Below are 15002 nucleotides of genomic sequence, written 5' to 3'. Positions count from 1 at the left end.
GGAAGTATCAGGGAGTTGATTTAGTAGGCAGCTGAGCCCAGCCAGCGGGCCTGGTCCAGAGCTGGACACCGGGCTCCCACAAATAAGTGACCATTACAGAGGTGACAAGTCCTCGTTCATAGAGGGCTAGCATGGGAAGAGGGAGGGGGCTGCGTGGCTGCAGTTGGAGAAGCGCTGTGCGGGGCTGGGAGTGCCCATCAGGGCAGCAGGACCCCCAAGAGGCTTGTAAAACCTGAGTGATGAGTGACGCAAGGGAGAGCTGCTGGCTGTGAAGTGCGGGAGCCACGCTTGCCAAGGGGCCGAGGAAAGTGAGGGCAGCCAGGGTGCAGCAGACCAGAGCGACCTGGTGACACTTGAGTAGTCTGGGCTGAGAGGAAAGAGGAAATCAGGAGTATCTGGCTGGGTGCCCTTAGGCACTGCTGGAAAGCCTGGGCAAGACTGGAAAATGGAGGACGGAGGGGAGGTACCTGGAGGGCTCTGTTGGCTTGAAATGCCTCTGCAACTATCCGCAGAGACCCGGGTCTGCCTTCAACACTTGGCAGGTTCCTGAGCACCTGCTACAATGGGTGCAGCACCGGTGAAGGACACACGCAGTCCTGCTCTCAGGGACACAGGACCCAGGCAGTGCAGTAAGAAGAAGGAAGAAGGCTGCAGAGTTAGGGGCCGTGAGGAGCTGTAAGGGAAGGACAGTAGGAACCTACCTGAGATGGTGACCACAGAAGACCTCTGAGACCGGAAGGATGGAATGAGCTGAATGATGAAATGGTAAGAGCTGGGGGCGTGAACACAGGGCTTGAGGCGGTGCTCCCCAGGGAGCAGGAGGTACAAGAAGAGGCAGCAGGTTATATAGCCCACACCGCTGCCCCCAGGCTATGACAGGGGCTTTGGAATTTCTATTCTTTATTTATTGTTTGAGACAGAGTGTCACTCTGTTGCCAGGGCTAGAGTGTCGTGGCATCAGCCTAGCTCACAGCAACCTCAAACTCCTGGGCTCAAGCAATCCTCCTGCCTCAGCCTCCCGAGTATCTGGGACTACAGGCATGCGCCACCATGCCCGGCTAATTTTTCTGTATATATTTTTAGCTGTCCATATAATTTCTTTCTTTTTTTTTTTTTTAGTAGAGACGGGGTCTCACTCTTGCTCAGGCTGGTCTCAAACTCGCTCAAACGATCCGCCCGCCTCCGCCTCCCAGAGCGCTAGGATTACAGGTGTGAGCCACTGTGCCCGGCCTGGAATTTCTAAGTGTGGGGGAAGCCAATAATCCATTCTCCACCTCCAATGAGGGGGAGAAAGGAGTCAGAAGGCCGGATGATGACCAGGCTGGAGGTGCAAGTGGGCAGATCTGAGCTCCGTTTTGAAGGCAAAGGCAGCAAAACTCGCTCATGGATCAGGTGTGGGTGAGTCAGGGGGACTCCCAGGTGTGGAGCCATTGAGATGGTAGACGCAGGAGCTCTCTTTGCCATGAATTTCATTCAAATTTTGTCTATTAGCCATGGGGGGAGGGAGGGCTAAAGAGGCTGTGGCATGTGGAGGTCTGGAGCTCAGGGACAGATGTGAAATGTGACAGTCAGCCTTGGCTGGTAGGGAGCCACGGAGGAAAGTTCTGGGCAGGCCAGCGCTGAGCACTGGGTCAGAGGCAACATACAGGAAGAGAAGGCACTATTATAAGAAAAGCAGCCCCTATGGTGCTGGGCGAGAAAGCTGAGGCAGGGTGACCTGGACAACGGCGGTTTCAGTGGAGCAGTGGGGACAAAAAGACGGGCATGAGTGGGATGAAGCGATGTAGGGAGAAGGGCAGGGATAAGTCTGGGGGAGCTTGCTCCAAAGTGTGGCTGAGGAATTGGGCAGTACCTGGAGGGGAAGGGCGTTCAAGGGAGAATTGGGGTTTTTTTAGAGACAGGGTCTCACTTCGCTCTGTCACCCAGGCTGGGGGAGTGCAGTGGTGCCATCATAGCTCACTGCAGCCTTGAACTCCTGGGCTCAAGCAATCCTCCTGCCTCAGCCTCCCCAGGCACCGGCCATTATTATGCCTGGCTGTGTTCTGTTTTTTAAATGAGATAACTATACAGTTACTTCTCCTAGTCCTGGATTCTAAAATCTGCAGACTAGGTAAGTGGCACCAGGGGAAACCGAGTTGCCATTGTTTTAGAAAGCCATTAAGTGCCTTGGGGAACCCAGGGGCCATGGTTCTTGTGTCCACAGCCCAGTGAAGTCTGAGCCCTGAAGGGAGGGAATGAGAGGGGATGTGTGCCTATGTCTGGGTCCCTTAACCTGCCTGCCTGTGTAATGACCAGCGGGAGCAGGCAGGGAGACCTGTGTTTGCCCTCAGCTTCTGATCGCCATGGCACAGGACACAGGTGGGAGTTGGAAAGGAAACAGCCTCAGTAGCGGGTGAGTCCAGAGGCAGCAGGGGCGGAGACAGCCAGGCAGAAGTGGGGTGCAGAGGTGACTGGGGGAGACTTGGCTGTGGCTCCTTTTTCCTCAGTGAGCTGAGGGGTGAGGTCCTCGGATGAGGGCAGAGGCGGCTGTTGTGAGAGAAATGGAAGGCTGCCCATCCAATCCAGGCTGCTTTCCTGGAACCCGTGGTCTGGAAGGACCAGGTGTTGGGAGCTGCTGGGAGGCAGATGCAGAAGCCCAGGCATTCCCAGATAGGACAGGCTGGCAGTGAACAGGGTGGCTTTTCAGGAGTCCAGCCTTGCTCTGGGGCAATGTCAGCCTGTCTGTTTTTCAGGTCCCTCCAAGTGGCCACCCCCACCCAGGACACAGGGAGTCTGTGCCTCAACTGGAGCTCTAGCTAGAGGGTGTCTAGACAAGACCCAGAGGGGTGCACATAGTGATCCCGGGTCTCCTCTGGGGGCTTTCTCATCCCAGCCCTGAGTCTATTGTCAGAGTATACTGGGGCAGGTCATGGAGCAGGTGTCTTCCCCAGTGCCTCCTGGAGTAGTGCAAAGCGGGTGTGCTCAGGACTGTCCCCTCAGACTGTCCATCCAAGAGGGGCACTCCATGGCTTTGCTCCTAATCTGCTCTTATCTTGCTTGGAGGGGACACTGGGTCAGCCTTGCTCACGCCGTCCATGCATGAGGGAGGAGCCCCTGGGGGCTGCTACTCTGAAGCCCCTCCGCAGAGGTGGGCTTGTCCGCTGGCTGCCCCGCCCGCCTTCTTCTGTGGCTGGGGCACAGAAACCAAGGACAACGTCCCAGCGGGGGTGAGGGGGGAAGCGCCGGGCCGCCAGAGTGTGAAGGGGGTTGGGAGGTTAGCACTTCGCAGGGGTGTGTTCCTGGGTCATTCCGAGGCCCGAAGGCTATGGAATCATTTCCTGGGAAGCCGAGGGTCAGGCCAGGGGTTCATCGCACAGGCTGGATTTGCCAGACCCCATGGCCGCGCGCGCCCGCCCGCGCACCACCGCCTCCTACACACATGCACACGTGCACACGCACATACACACGCTGCTCGCAGGAGACGAGGCGCCGGAAAAGGCGCGTCCCCAGGCTGGGCTCCCGCCTATTCAGGAAGGGAGACGGGGCGCCGGGGCCATTTTGGGAAGGAAAGAAGCCGAGAGCCACGACCTTGACCTAAGAGAAGGCCGAGGGCGCGACGAGGCCAGGAGAGAAGTTTCGAGGCGCGTAGCGAGCAAACCCGACGCGGCCGAGGCCGGAGAGCGCCGGCCCGTCTAGTTAGTCTGGGCGGGCTTCCTGGAGGAGGAGAAGGAGGAGGAGGAAAAGGGTTTACTGGCCGAGCCACCGGGATGAACGGAGGAGGCGGGGCAGCCAGCGGGCGTGGCTCTGCGGAGGCCCCCGGCCGAAGGGAGGAGGCAGGGGCCGGCCAGGCACTTAAAGCGGACGCCTGGGAAGCCCTCGCGGGACCCTCCGCAGTCGCACAGCTCCGTGGGTCCGTGGGCCGAAGCTGCCCAGCCCCGCCCAGCCCCAACCCCGCCACGCTTGGTCCGGCGCGCATCGGCCCGACGGAGGCGGATGTACGCGCTCTGGCCAAGTAGCCGCGGGCGCCCGGGAGCAGCGCGCCCCGGGTTGAGCAGCGCGCCCCGGGTTGAGCAGCCCTCCCGCCGGTGAGGACGCGGGTCGCGCGGACGGGACCCCGCCCTTGGCGGCGCTGCCTCCTGCTCCGGGGCGGGGCGTGTGAGCGGCATTAGGACCCAGCCGCGGCGCGGAGGTGTGTTGCCGGCTCCCGCTGCTGGCCCGCCCGAGACGCCAAGTTTAGGGTCCCGGGGCGCAGGTCAGGAGCCTGGGCGTGAGTGCGCGTGGAAGCCGTCCGGCGGCCAATCTCCCGGGCCATGGCCACAGCCACCAGGCGCTTGTTCCATCTGCAGCCGTGCGGTGGGTGCCTGAACCCGCGGGCGTGGCGGGGGCGCGGCGGGAAGGCCGCCCGGGTCTCGGCGTCCGAGGCGCGCTGGGCGGGGACGCGGAGTCGTCGGGGGCACCGGGGAGAGCGCGGATGCCGCGGGCCTGCGCGGGCCCGGCCCGGGGGCGAGAGGGCTGTGGGGGCTTCCCGGCAGGGAGAAGGGGCCCGGGTGCGAGTGCGGCCGCGGGGGAGCGAGAGCGCGGGTAGGTGCGCGGGTGATGTGGGAGGCCGGGACGGCTCCGTGGGCGCTGCGCGCTTGATTTAGTTAATGCTGTGCTGTTGCCGACTTGAACTTCTACAGCTGTGAACTAATTGTGCGGCCGGTGGAGGGGCGGGGGCCTCGGGAGTGGGCAGGGCGGCGCTGTGGGGTTCCCCGCACCCTGAGCGCCGGGCTTTGCGGAGCCGGCCGCGCTGCCGCCTCGTAAGGCGCATCTTATGTCCTGCCTCGGCACCTTCCCGCCGGCGCTGCGGCGAGCCCGCCTGCTCTGTGGGGGTCCCGGGGCCTCTGACCGTGCCCTGCGCGGCCGCAGCGGTCTCTGCCTCGTTCCGACGTCCGAGGGCCAGCCGGGGTCCCGCCAGGAGCCAGGTTTGTGGGACCATTTGCCGCCCATGAGGCACGGAGTGTGCACCATCCCCACTCTTCCAGACCCTTGTCCCGCTGTCAGCCGTCCGTCCTGCGGCCTTGGGCGCCAGCCTTACCGCCCCGCCCTCCCTTCTGGATGCAGCCCCGGCTCCCACCCCGCGCGTACTTCCACATCCTGCCCCCCGACCCCCTGGGTCTCCCAGTCTGGAGGCTCTTTCCTCTCGTGCACGCGGCCCCTCCTGTCCCTTCCTGCCTCGCACGGCGCGGCACAAACAGCCGGGACCATCCGGGGCCCGGCCCGGGGAGGGCGCGCGGCTCCCCCACCCCCGCTTTGTCTCCCTTCTGGACCAATGGCTCCGCCTCCAGACGGCCGGGTCGGGGTCCAGGGGAGTAGGCCGTTGCCGGGTCGCCCCCGTGTGACCCGGGGCGCGCGGGCAGGTGGGGGGAACTGCGCAAGTAATGGGCGTTTATGGCCCCCGGGATGGGGCTGAGAGACAGAGAGGAGGGCGCCGGCCCAGCACCTAAGCCCAGGTTCTGGGCTTGGCAGAAGAATAGCCAGGTGGAGAGGCCGCCCCCAGCCTCCTCCCTCCCGCCTCAGCCTGGGTTGCATTCGGTCAGAAAAGTCCAGATTCAAGGACATGGTACTGTACCTAACTTGGTGGGGAAAACATCCTGAGAATGTCTCTCCTCCTTGCCCCTTGCCCACCTGGGCTGCCCCCGGCAGATGGGCTAAGGAATGTAATTTCTTGCCTTAAGGCTGGCTTCCTCTGCCTCCTCCTGGGGCCCCCTCCCTAGGAGTGTCCTCTGCGCCCTCTTTCTCCCCAGAATGGCCTGGGTTGGGTGCCTGGGAAAGGTAAGAAGGAATGGCAGGGTTTGTGTGGGGTGGGGTGCGGGGTGCGGGTGAGCACAGGAGACTGCCCAGGGCTGGTCCATGGGGCTGGTGACAATTCTTTGGTTTCCCTTGCAGAAAACACTTCCACCATGTCACAGAATGGATACTTCGAGGATTCAAGTGAGTACCTCTCAGTGAGCCGGTGTGTGTACAGAGAACTTGTTGGTCAGAAGCCTCTAGGGGACCTAGCCCACCCACCCGCATCCCCATGGCATTGGCCACCTGCCTGATCCGCTGCTGGTGCTGGAATGCCTTAGGATCCCACTGTCCAAGAGGTTGTGGTGAGGAGATCGGGCAGCCCGGAGGGTGGACAGTGGCAGGCCCCTGGTGGCCCTGTGGTCATGGGAGGGCAGGCGCACCGTCTGGTGGTCTCCCCTGCTTTCCTCCCTCGCCTGCTCCTGTTACCTGACTAGCCTCAGGCCAAGCGCTGTGTGTGCCCCTTAACCCTTAGTCCTTACCCAGCCCTGGAGAGGGGGCTAGCTTTGTCCCTTTAAGAAATATAACCTGTCTGTGCTTCCGTTGTCCCTGCTTGTACCAGTCTAACTGTCCTCCTCTTGTCTCTGGGCTCCGTGCTGCCATTCCTGTGCCCAGCCCCGTGAGCTGGCCTGTCAGAGGGTTGTTGAGCGGGACAGTGCATAGACATAGTGGTGATGTGCTCCTACCCAGGGCCCCCAGGGCCTGGGGACTCTGTGTGCCAGGCTGCTGGTGGCCGGTTAGATATGTAGCTGGGCTGTGGGATGGGTGATGGGGACATGGCATGGCAGGAGCCCTCCAGGGACCTGACCTGGTAGCATCAGCTAGGGAGGTCCTTAACCAGGGGAGAGCTACAGCTGAGAAAAGTGGAGCTCAGGGTGGGGGGACAGTGGGTGCTGGTGAGGGGCAGAGGGGAGGTGGGGGCAGGTTGGGGCTGGGGGAACAGTTTAAACAAGGCAGCCCTGGAATGAGGAGGGAGCTTGTCATGAGCTCCATGACAAAAGCAGTGAAGACATCTTTTGACCTAATGGTTCTTCCCTGGGCTCTGGACACTGTGCAGGCCTGCAGCTGGGGGGTCACCAGTCCTTGGGGTCTTTGACATGGGAGGGCCCCAGGCTGAGCTCAGGACATTGGGGGTACCGGGCCTGGGATAGGCCAAGGAAACTGGTGGGCACAGGTGGAAGTGATTCAGGGTGAGTCATTGCTGGCAGGTGTAGGCATGCTGCTGACCCGTCCCTGGCCCTGCACAGGTGTTTGTCAGGCATCAGTGGGGTCAAGGGCCCCTTTCCTGGGAGCAGCCATAAGCGGGGAAGCCACAGAACAGTCAAGAAGAGGGGCCATCTGGGCCCGGAGTGAGACAGGGTCCTAGGAGGACTTCCCAGAAGAGAAGTTTCCAAGGGAACCTCGAACAAGGCCCTCCAGGGAGGGAAGCCCTCTGCTGGGAAGACAGGAGCTGGCATGCCTGGGGTGCTGGCCGACTGGCCTGAGGAGCCGGCGGTCAGGACACGGGTGGCAGGGCTGGCTCAGACTGTGATCCCAGACTGTGATCCCGCAGGCTGCAGGGAGCATGGTGGGGCTTAGGGAAGACAGGAGTGTGTGCCCGTGGCCGGGACGCCTCCTACACGTAGGAGGCTGTGCTGTGCGGCAGCTGCGGGAGCTGAGGGGCAGACCAGGAGAAAGGGGAGCAGGGGTGGGCACTGTGCTCTGAGGTCCTGCATCCCAGGGGTGCCATGACACACCCTGGCCACTCTGGGGGAGGGGCATGATGGGGCAGGGCGGGATGAGGCCTCCTCGGAAACCCCGTCCCCTGTCCGTCCCTGGCTGTTTCTCTGGACCTTCTGCTTCCTGGGTCCTGTCTGATGTCTGGACTCTGACGAGCTCTAAGACCCTGTGCCAACAAGGCAGCAGGGGAGGGTGGCCATCTAGCTACTGCAGTGGCTCTGCCTTCCCTTGAGTCCCCTAACCTGGGGGGTACTGGGAGGGCAGGGGCAGGGCAGGCCTGTCTGCATCATTACACCCCATGTTTGGTCCAAAGTTTGGGGGGGTGGAAATATTTTTTTCAAGCTGAAGCAATGCAGGGCCTCAGTTCCCACAGCCAAAGAACGTTGGAGAAAGTCACCGGGCAGGGGTACTCTGCACGGGGCTGGGGCAGGACTAGGTACTCTGCCTGGCTGCCCTGAGGCTCCTGCCTGACCTTCGGGGGGCCTCTCCCACCGTTCACTGGAGAGTTGGCCGAGGGGACCCCCACTCCTTGGGCGTGGAACCCCTCCTTCTGGTGTGCAGCACTAACAGCCAGGCCCTCTTGGTGGCCTCTTGGGTCTCTAGACTACTACAAGAATGATGCAGATGACACCTTCGAAGCCCGTGAAGAAACCCTGGGGGATGAGGTTTTTGACACCGTCAACTCCTCCATCGTGTCTGGCGAGAGCATCCGCTTTTTTGTCAATGTCAACCTGGAGATGCAGCCCTCCCAGACTGGTATGGGGGCTGCAGCAGGGACAGGCTGGGGAGGGCAGGGGACCGGGCAGGTAGGGCCCCACTCTACCAAGAGAGGCCTGAAGAGCTGGGGTGGCACCCTGAGCCCTCCCCCTTTCTCTGCAGAGAGCGAGGCTGCACACGGTGGCTGCGTGCTCCTACACACCTCCCGCAAGGTGAGTGGACCAGCCTGCGGGGCGGTCCCGAGGCCCCTAGTTGGGCCGAGGTGGCTGCTTCCCTTAGATTCCTCGTGCTGTTTCCCTGTCCCCACACCTCCAGGAGCACCCCAACAAGGATCTCAAACTAGCCTGAGGCTGGGCTGCTGGGGCTGGTCCCAGTGGGCAGGGGCAGCCGGGGACCACCATGGAGGGGAGGGCCTGGCAGTGACAGTGGTCTCAGTCATGGGCCTTTGTGGTTCTGTGCCTGGGGTCCCCTCAGTACCTGAAGTTAAAGAACTTCAAGGAAGAGATCCGCGCGCACCGGGACCTAGATGGCTTCCTGGCGCAGGCCAGCATCGTCCTGAACGAGACGGCCACCTCACTGGATAACGTGCTGCGAACCATGCTGCGCCACTTCGCTCAGGACCCCAACAACACCGAGCCTGACTGCAACCTGGACCTGCTCATGGCCATGCTCTTCACCGACGCCCCCATGCAGGGGAAAGGTACGGCGGCGTCTCCCGGCCCCGGCGGGGAGGTCAGGAGGCGGCCGGCTGACCTGCCCCGCCTCCACTCTGTCCTCAGTTCACCTGCTGTCCGATACCATCCAGGGAGTCACTGCCACGGTCACAGGGGTGCGATACCAGCAGTCGTGGCTCTGCATCATGTGAGTTGCCAGGCCACTTGTCACATTGGAGCTAGGTGTCCCATGTCCCTGCAGAGGCTGGTCCCCTATGAGTGCCGCTGCTTTGGCGCATGTTGGGGGCAGAGGGTCAGAGCGCTCCATCCCATTTGGTCTGTGTTGCTGCCTTAACAGCAGTCACCAGGGGTCATAGTCAGGGGTCCTGGGTGGGGGAGCCCCAGCTCCCCAGGCGGCAAGTGTGCACTGCGTGCCCTCCCCTCTCCCTGCCAGCTGTACCATGAAGGCCCTGCAGAAGCGGCACGTGTGCATCAGCCGCCTGGTTCGCCCGCAGAACTGGGGGGAAAATTCCTGTGAGGTTCGGTTCGTCATCCTGGTGCTGGCCCCACCCAAGATGGTGAGTAGAGGTCTTGGGGTGGCTCTACTTTCTGGGGAAGAGGGTCCCAGGTCCCCTGCTTCCATGTGTCAGAGGAGGCCCTAGTCCTGGTCTCTGAAGGCCTCCCCTTCCTCTCTGCCTGTTCTTGCTAGGTCCCTGCCACGTCCCGGTTTGCTCCAAGGTTGCCCAGGAGGCTGTATTTCCTTCTTGACTGAAAAGAAATGCTTTTTACAGTTATTCTTACTCAAACACAGGGGCCTTTCTTTGGCCTGCCCCCCGACCCTAACCCCTCCAGTTGGCTGACTTTATGATTTGCTGGCCAAGGACCCATATTCTGTCCTGGACCATACAACTGCTGGGCAGAGGCCCCCTGCTTTTGTGGGGGCTGCAGCTGATTCAGTTTGGGGAGTTTTCTTTTAAGGAAAATCCTGAATAGAAGATTGCTAGGACCCCTCCCACAGCCTCGAAAGGGCCTTAACGCTTAAGCTTCCTTAAGCTTCCGTTAGCTTCTTGATGATTCTGCCCCTGCCCCTGGTGCAGGCCTCCCTCCTCTGGCTTCCCCTGGGCAGAGGGGCTACTGAGGGAATGTCCCTCCCAGGGATCTCATAGACTTGCTCTGAGCCTCCCCAAATGTTCCCATGCTGGTGAGAGAGGAAGGGCAGCTCAGGGTCAGAAGGAGTGACGTCCAGCAGGGTGGCCAGAACGGCAGAAGCAGCGGTATCCTAAAGCTGAGTTGCTAGACTGGTGCTTCGGGCAGCTTGGCCAGCCCGACACCCCTGACACCTCCTGTGCTGAAGTGTGGTATGCACAGAGCCCCAGGGCCATAGGCAAGAGCGGGGGAGGTGAGCAGATTGCCGTGGGGGCTGGACGCTGAGTTCATGGTTCATGGTCAGTCCTGACCTTGGCCAGGCAAGAGGGAGAGGGCCTCATGGGCCTGGATCCCCCCCTCTGAAGGTCAAATAAATCAGTGAACAGTACAAATACCACTGGCGAAACATAGCTGCGTAAATGCCTTTGTCTATTGTAATTTTATTGTCCATGATTACACAGGTTTTTGTTGCTTAGGACGAGATTAATATCTGAATGTATAAGAAATCATGAGTGCATAAGAAAAACATAGATCGATGGTGGTTCTGGTGATCCGCTGACTTGTTGGCAATTGTGGTAGGGCACACTAATGCCTGAACTTGGGGGAACTACACCCACTCTAGTGTGTGCCGAGAGCGCTTCCACCTGCCTGGGAACACCTGTGCTTGCCAAGGGCAGGGCTTCCCCTGCTCCCTGGGGGCTGTGGACGTGACTCTGACATCCTCCACCCCCAGAAAAGCACCAAGACCGCAATGGAGGTGGCACGCACATTTGCCACCATGTTCTCGGACATCGCTTTCCGCCAGAAGCTCCTGGAGACCCGCACAGAGGAAGAATTCAAGGAGGCCTTGGTGCATCAGAGACAGCTGCTCACCATGGCCAGCCAGTGTCCAGTGACGAGAACGAAAGATCACAGCGTGGTCTCCTTCCATGGCCACAGACACCCGAAGGTACAGAGTAGAGTCACATGGGCAGGAGGGGGCATGGGCCAGACAGTGCTAATGGGCACTCTATCTTTTCCCCCAGCCCCTGAAGTGCAAGGACTTTGTCCCTTTTGGGAAGGGCATCCGGGAGGACGTCGCACGCAGGTTCCCTCTGTACCCGCTGGACTTCACTGATGGTAGGTGCCTTGCGACCCAGCCAGAGCTCGGCTTCTCAGGCCCCGGGCCCACATGTGTGCCAGTCCTGCATCCCCAACAAACCCTCTGTCCTGCCCCCATTCCTAGGCATTATGGGGAAAAACAAGGCCTTGGGCAAGCACATCACCACCACCCTGTTCCTCTACTTCGCCTGCCTCCTGCCCACGATTGCTTTTGGGTCCCTCAACGATGAGAACACAGACGGGGCCATCGGTGAGGGGCCGGCGGTGGCCAGGGTGGGTCGGGCAGGGCCTGGGGCCGTGGTACCCACCTGACCCGTCCACCCCTGCAGACGTGCAGAAGACCATCGCGGGGCAGAGCATCGGAGGCCTCCTGTATGCGCTTTTCTCCGGGCAGCCGCTGGTGATCCTGCTGACGACCGCGCCCCTGGCCCTCTACATCCGGGGTACAGTGGGGTTGAGATGGTGCCCGAGGTCCCCGGTCCCTGCTGGGCCCTGACCCCACCCTACCCCACTGCCTGTAGTGATTCGAGTCATCTGTGACGACTATGGCCTGGACTTCAACTCCTTCTACGCGTGGACAGGCCTGTGGAACAGTTTCTTCCTGGCGCTTTATGCCTTCTTCAACCTCAGCCTGCTCATGAGTCTCTTCAAGAGGTAACTGGTCCTTCCCTGAGCCACTGGGACCCTTGAGCTGGGGATCTGGGTCAGCCTCATGCCAGCCTCGGAGGCTCTGCAACCCTAGGGTGGATGGGGTACCCCACCATATTGCTGCCCCCAGGGGCTAGGGTGGGCTCACTGGGCAAGGCCTGGGGCCCGGGTCCCCTTAGTGGCAGGAGGAGATGGGGGGGCCATGCAGAGCCTCAGGGAAGCGTCTGGTCACCCCCGACATACACACAACCCCTCTTACGAGGCCCATCGCCTCCTGGCAGGTCTACAGAGGAGATCATCGCCCTCTTCATTTCCATCACATTCGTGCTAGATGCTGTCAAGGGCACGGCTAAAAGTGAGTGCGCAGCAGTGGCCACCTGCTGCCGGAGGAGCTAGGTCGGGATGGGGGGCTCTGGGCTGTGGCCTGGCCCTGGGCTGACAGGAGGGTGCAAGCTGAGGGTGCTCACCTGGTCGAGGTGCTCTGGGAGCTGTGGCTGGCGGAGAGCAGCAGCCCCACCTACTGGAGGGCGACGGGGCTGCAGGAGGAAGCTGGGCCCTGGCCTCCCAGAGCCCAAAGGGCTGAGGCCCGTGGGCCCTGTTCACAGTCTTCTCGAAGTACTACTACGGGCATCACGTGGACGACTACCACACAAAGAGGGCTTCATCCCCGGTGAGCCTGGAGGGCCTCAGCACCAGCCTCAACGCCAGCCTCCACACCGCCCTCAACACCAGCCTTCTGGCCAGCCCCACGGAGCTGGGCACGGGGGGCAGCCTGGAAGCCATGCACTCGGGCCGGGCGACCGCTGTGCTCAGCCTCCTCATCATGCTGGGCACGCTCTGGCTGGGCTACACTCTCTACCAGTTCAAGAAGAGGTAAGGGGGCTAGGGCTGAGGGGAGGGCCACGCAGCCCACAGGCTGCGCTGACCACCCACCTGTCTGCAGCCCCTACCTGCACCCCCGCGTCCGCGAGGTCCTGTCCGACTGCGCCCTGCCCATCTCGGTGCTCGCCTTCTCCCTCATCAGCTCCTACGGCTTCCGGGAAATTGAGAGTGAGTTGGGACTGGGGGAGGGTGGTGGAGGGCTGCTTCCTGGGTACTGCAGGTGCAGCAGGGGCCTGTCCTCTGTTGCAGTGAGCAAGTTCCGCTACAACCCCAGCAAGAGCCTGTTTGAGATGGCACAGATCCACTCGCTGTCCCTGCAGGCCATCATCAGTGCCATGGGCCTTGGCTTCCTGCTGTCCATGCTCTTCTTCATCGAGCAGAACCTGGTGGCCGCCTTGGTTAATGCCCCAGAGAACAGGTATGGGGGCTGGCGAGGGTAGGGGCCTGACCCTCAGGGGCCGAGGGGGCTCAGTGCTCATGTGCCCGCCTGTTGCAGGCTGGTGAAGGGCACTGCCTACCACTGGGACCTCCTGCTCCTGGCCATCATCAACACGGGGCTGTCCCTGTTTGGGCTGCCCTGGATCCATGCCGCCTACCCCCACTCCCCGTTGCACGTGCGGGCGCTGGCGTTAGTGGAGGAGTGTGTGGAGAACGGGCACATTTATGAGACGTGAGTGTGAGGGGGCCCCTTGAGACCCGGGAGGGATGTGACCCTGTGCACAAGGTACCAGAGGTAAGGCTTGGCCCTGGGACACCGCAGGATCGTGAATGTGAAGGAGACGCGGCTTACCTCGCTGGGTGCCAGCATCCTGGTGGGCCTTTCCCTGCTGCTGCTGCCCACCCCGCTGCAGTGGATCCCCAAGCCCGTGCTCTACGGCCTCTTCCTCTACATCGCACTCACCTCCCTCGATGACAACCAGCTGTTCCAGCGTGTGGCCCTGCTGCTCAAGGAGCAGGTGAGCACCTGGCCTGGAAGGGAGGGCTGCGGGTGGGGATTCAGCCTCTGCCTGCCCACACCTGGTCCCTGCCACCCGCAGACCGCGTACCCCCCGACGCACTACGTCCGGAGGGTGCCCCAGAGGAAGATCCACTACTTCACAGGCCTGCAGGTCCTGCAGCTGCTGCTGCTCTGTGCCTTCGGCATGAGCTCCCTGCCCTACATGAAGATGATCTTCCCCCTCATCATGATTGCCATGATCCCCATCCGGTACAGGGCAAAAGCACAGCCTCAGGCGGGAGAGTGGGTGGGCTGCGGGGGTGCCAGCACCTTCTCTCTGTCCCTGTGCTCATCTTCCCGCCCCTCCCTCCTCTCCTCCCCCAGCTACCTCCTGCTGCCCAGAATAATTGAAGCCAAATACTTGGACGTCATGGATGCTGAGCACGGGCCATGATGGCAGGCGTGGGTACACCCCGTCCGCCTGCCGCCCGCCCCATGCTCCAGGCTGGCTCTGGGGCTGCGTGGGGAGGTGGGCTCTGGTGGTTGCTGTGCTGCGCCCTTGCACAGCTGACTCAGGCCTAGGCTGTCTGGGCATTGTGGGGGTTCAGTGGTGTGTGCCCAGCCCTCTACCTATTATCCTTTAGCTTTGGGCCACGGACGTTGCTCAGGGCAGCTACTGCCCAGGGTGGGACTAAGCAGGATGGATTTTCTTTTGATAAAAGAGTCAATGCCTGAAAGAGAAACCATTTCCTTGATTGTGTAAGGAACTCACTGTGCGCACATTAGAGAATAAAGCTCTTGTTTCTATGCTTCTCTGTGCCGCCTCTGTCCCTGCTACTGCCACGCCAGCCCCACACTGGGGAGGGGAAACAGTCTCTGGGGAAGTGGAGTGAAAGGGACCGGTATTTGTTGAGTGCCACCTGTGGGCTATGACCTCACACCCTGCACAGCGGATGTTGGTCCAGCATGAAACATGGAAGCCCCAGGAGGCCTTTGGGTGGCCGTTTCCAGGACCTGCAGGGACAATGTTCTGGGAACAGCATGTGCAAGGGCCCAGAGGAGAAGGCCTGGCTGGGCCCATGAGGCGCCAGAGCAGTGTGAAGTGGAGGGACCAGCAGGGCTGACAGCAAGGGGCCCAGTGACTCAGGTGGAAGCTGCCTGAGGGGAGCGGGGGGGCGGGGGGGGGGCCGAGGGAGGACTGGGAACAGGAGGTGGGGGGTGTCAGAGCAGCAGTTCTGAACTATCCCATCTGCTCTGTGGATTCGAGGTTTTAGAGGTGCTGCACTCACCAGGGCAGTGACAGTGTCCCGAGGTGGGTGGAGGGAAGTGGAACTGCAGATGGCAGGATGTCGGGGGTTGGGAAGCAGGGAATAAGGACCTGGGGGGGGGTA

At 61.6% G+C, this 15002-nt stretch overlaps 1 protein-coding gene across 3 annotated transcripts; it reads left to right on the top strand.

The window, feature by feature from the left end:
- The first annotated feature begins 4289 nt into the window (after nucleotides 1-4289).
- On the top strand, nucleotides 4290-14425 carry SLC4A11 (solute carrier family 4 member 11). 3 transcript variants are annotated; one of them, XM_069495504.1, is made up of 20 exons: nucleotides 4290-4332; nucleotides 5908-5952; nucleotides 8131-8283; nucleotides 8407-8456; nucleotides 8719-8944; nucleotides 9024-9105; nucleotides 9352-9475; nucleotides 10777-10992; nucleotides 11069-11162; nucleotides 11269-11394; nucleotides 11474-11587; nucleotides 11666-11798; nucleotides 12074-12147; nucleotides 12398-12665; nucleotides 12736-12842; nucleotides 12924-13092; nucleotides 13171-13344; nucleotides 13435-13630; nucleotides 13712-13881; nucleotides 13996-14425. In XM_069495504.1, the coding sequence occupies exons 1-20, from the start codon at nucleotides 4290-4292 to the stop codon at nucleotides 14063-14065; spliced, it is 2634 nt and encodes an 877-aa protein (XP_069351605.1). In that variant the 3' UTR covers nucleotides 14066-14425. The 3 variants fall into 3 exon arrangements, with proteins under 3 accessions (XP_069351605.1, XP_069351606.1, XP_069351604.1); XM_069495503.1 differs by lacking the exon at nucleotides 4290-4332 and adding an exon at nucleotides 4756-4943; XM_069495505.1 differs by lacking the exon at nucleotides 11474-11587.
- Nucleotides 14426-15002: the final 577 nt, after the last annotated feature.

The sequence above is a fragment of the Eulemur rufifrons genome, chromosome 20 (genome assembly GCF_041146395.1).
Source record: "Eulemur rufifrons isolate Redbay chromosome 20, OSU_ERuf_1, whole genome shotgun sequence".
Classification (NCBI taxonomy): domain Eukaryota; kingdom Metazoa; phylum Chordata; class Mammalia; order Primates; family Lemuridae; genus Eulemur; species Eulemur rufifrons.
The sequence above is the reverse complement of the archived record's forward strand: the minus strand, read 5'-3'. Positions and strand labels throughout refer to the sequence as shown.

What these genes read in the sequence shown, in the direction of transcription:
- SLC4A11 (XM_069495503.1), top strand. Translation starts at nt 4,793, where the DNA reads ATGTCCTGCCTCGGCACCTTCCCGCCGGCGCTGCGGCGAGCCCGCCTG. An exon ending in GAACACAGACGGGGCCATCG is followed by an intron (nt 11,395 to 11,473) that starts GTGAGGGGCCGG and finishes CCACCCCTGCAG; the next exon opens with ACGTGCAGAAGACCATCGCG. An exon ending in ATTGCCATGATCCCCATCCG is followed by an intron (nt 13,882 to 13,995) that starts GTACAGGGCAAA and finishes CTCCTCCCCCAG; the next exon opens with CTACCTCCTGCTGCCCAGAA.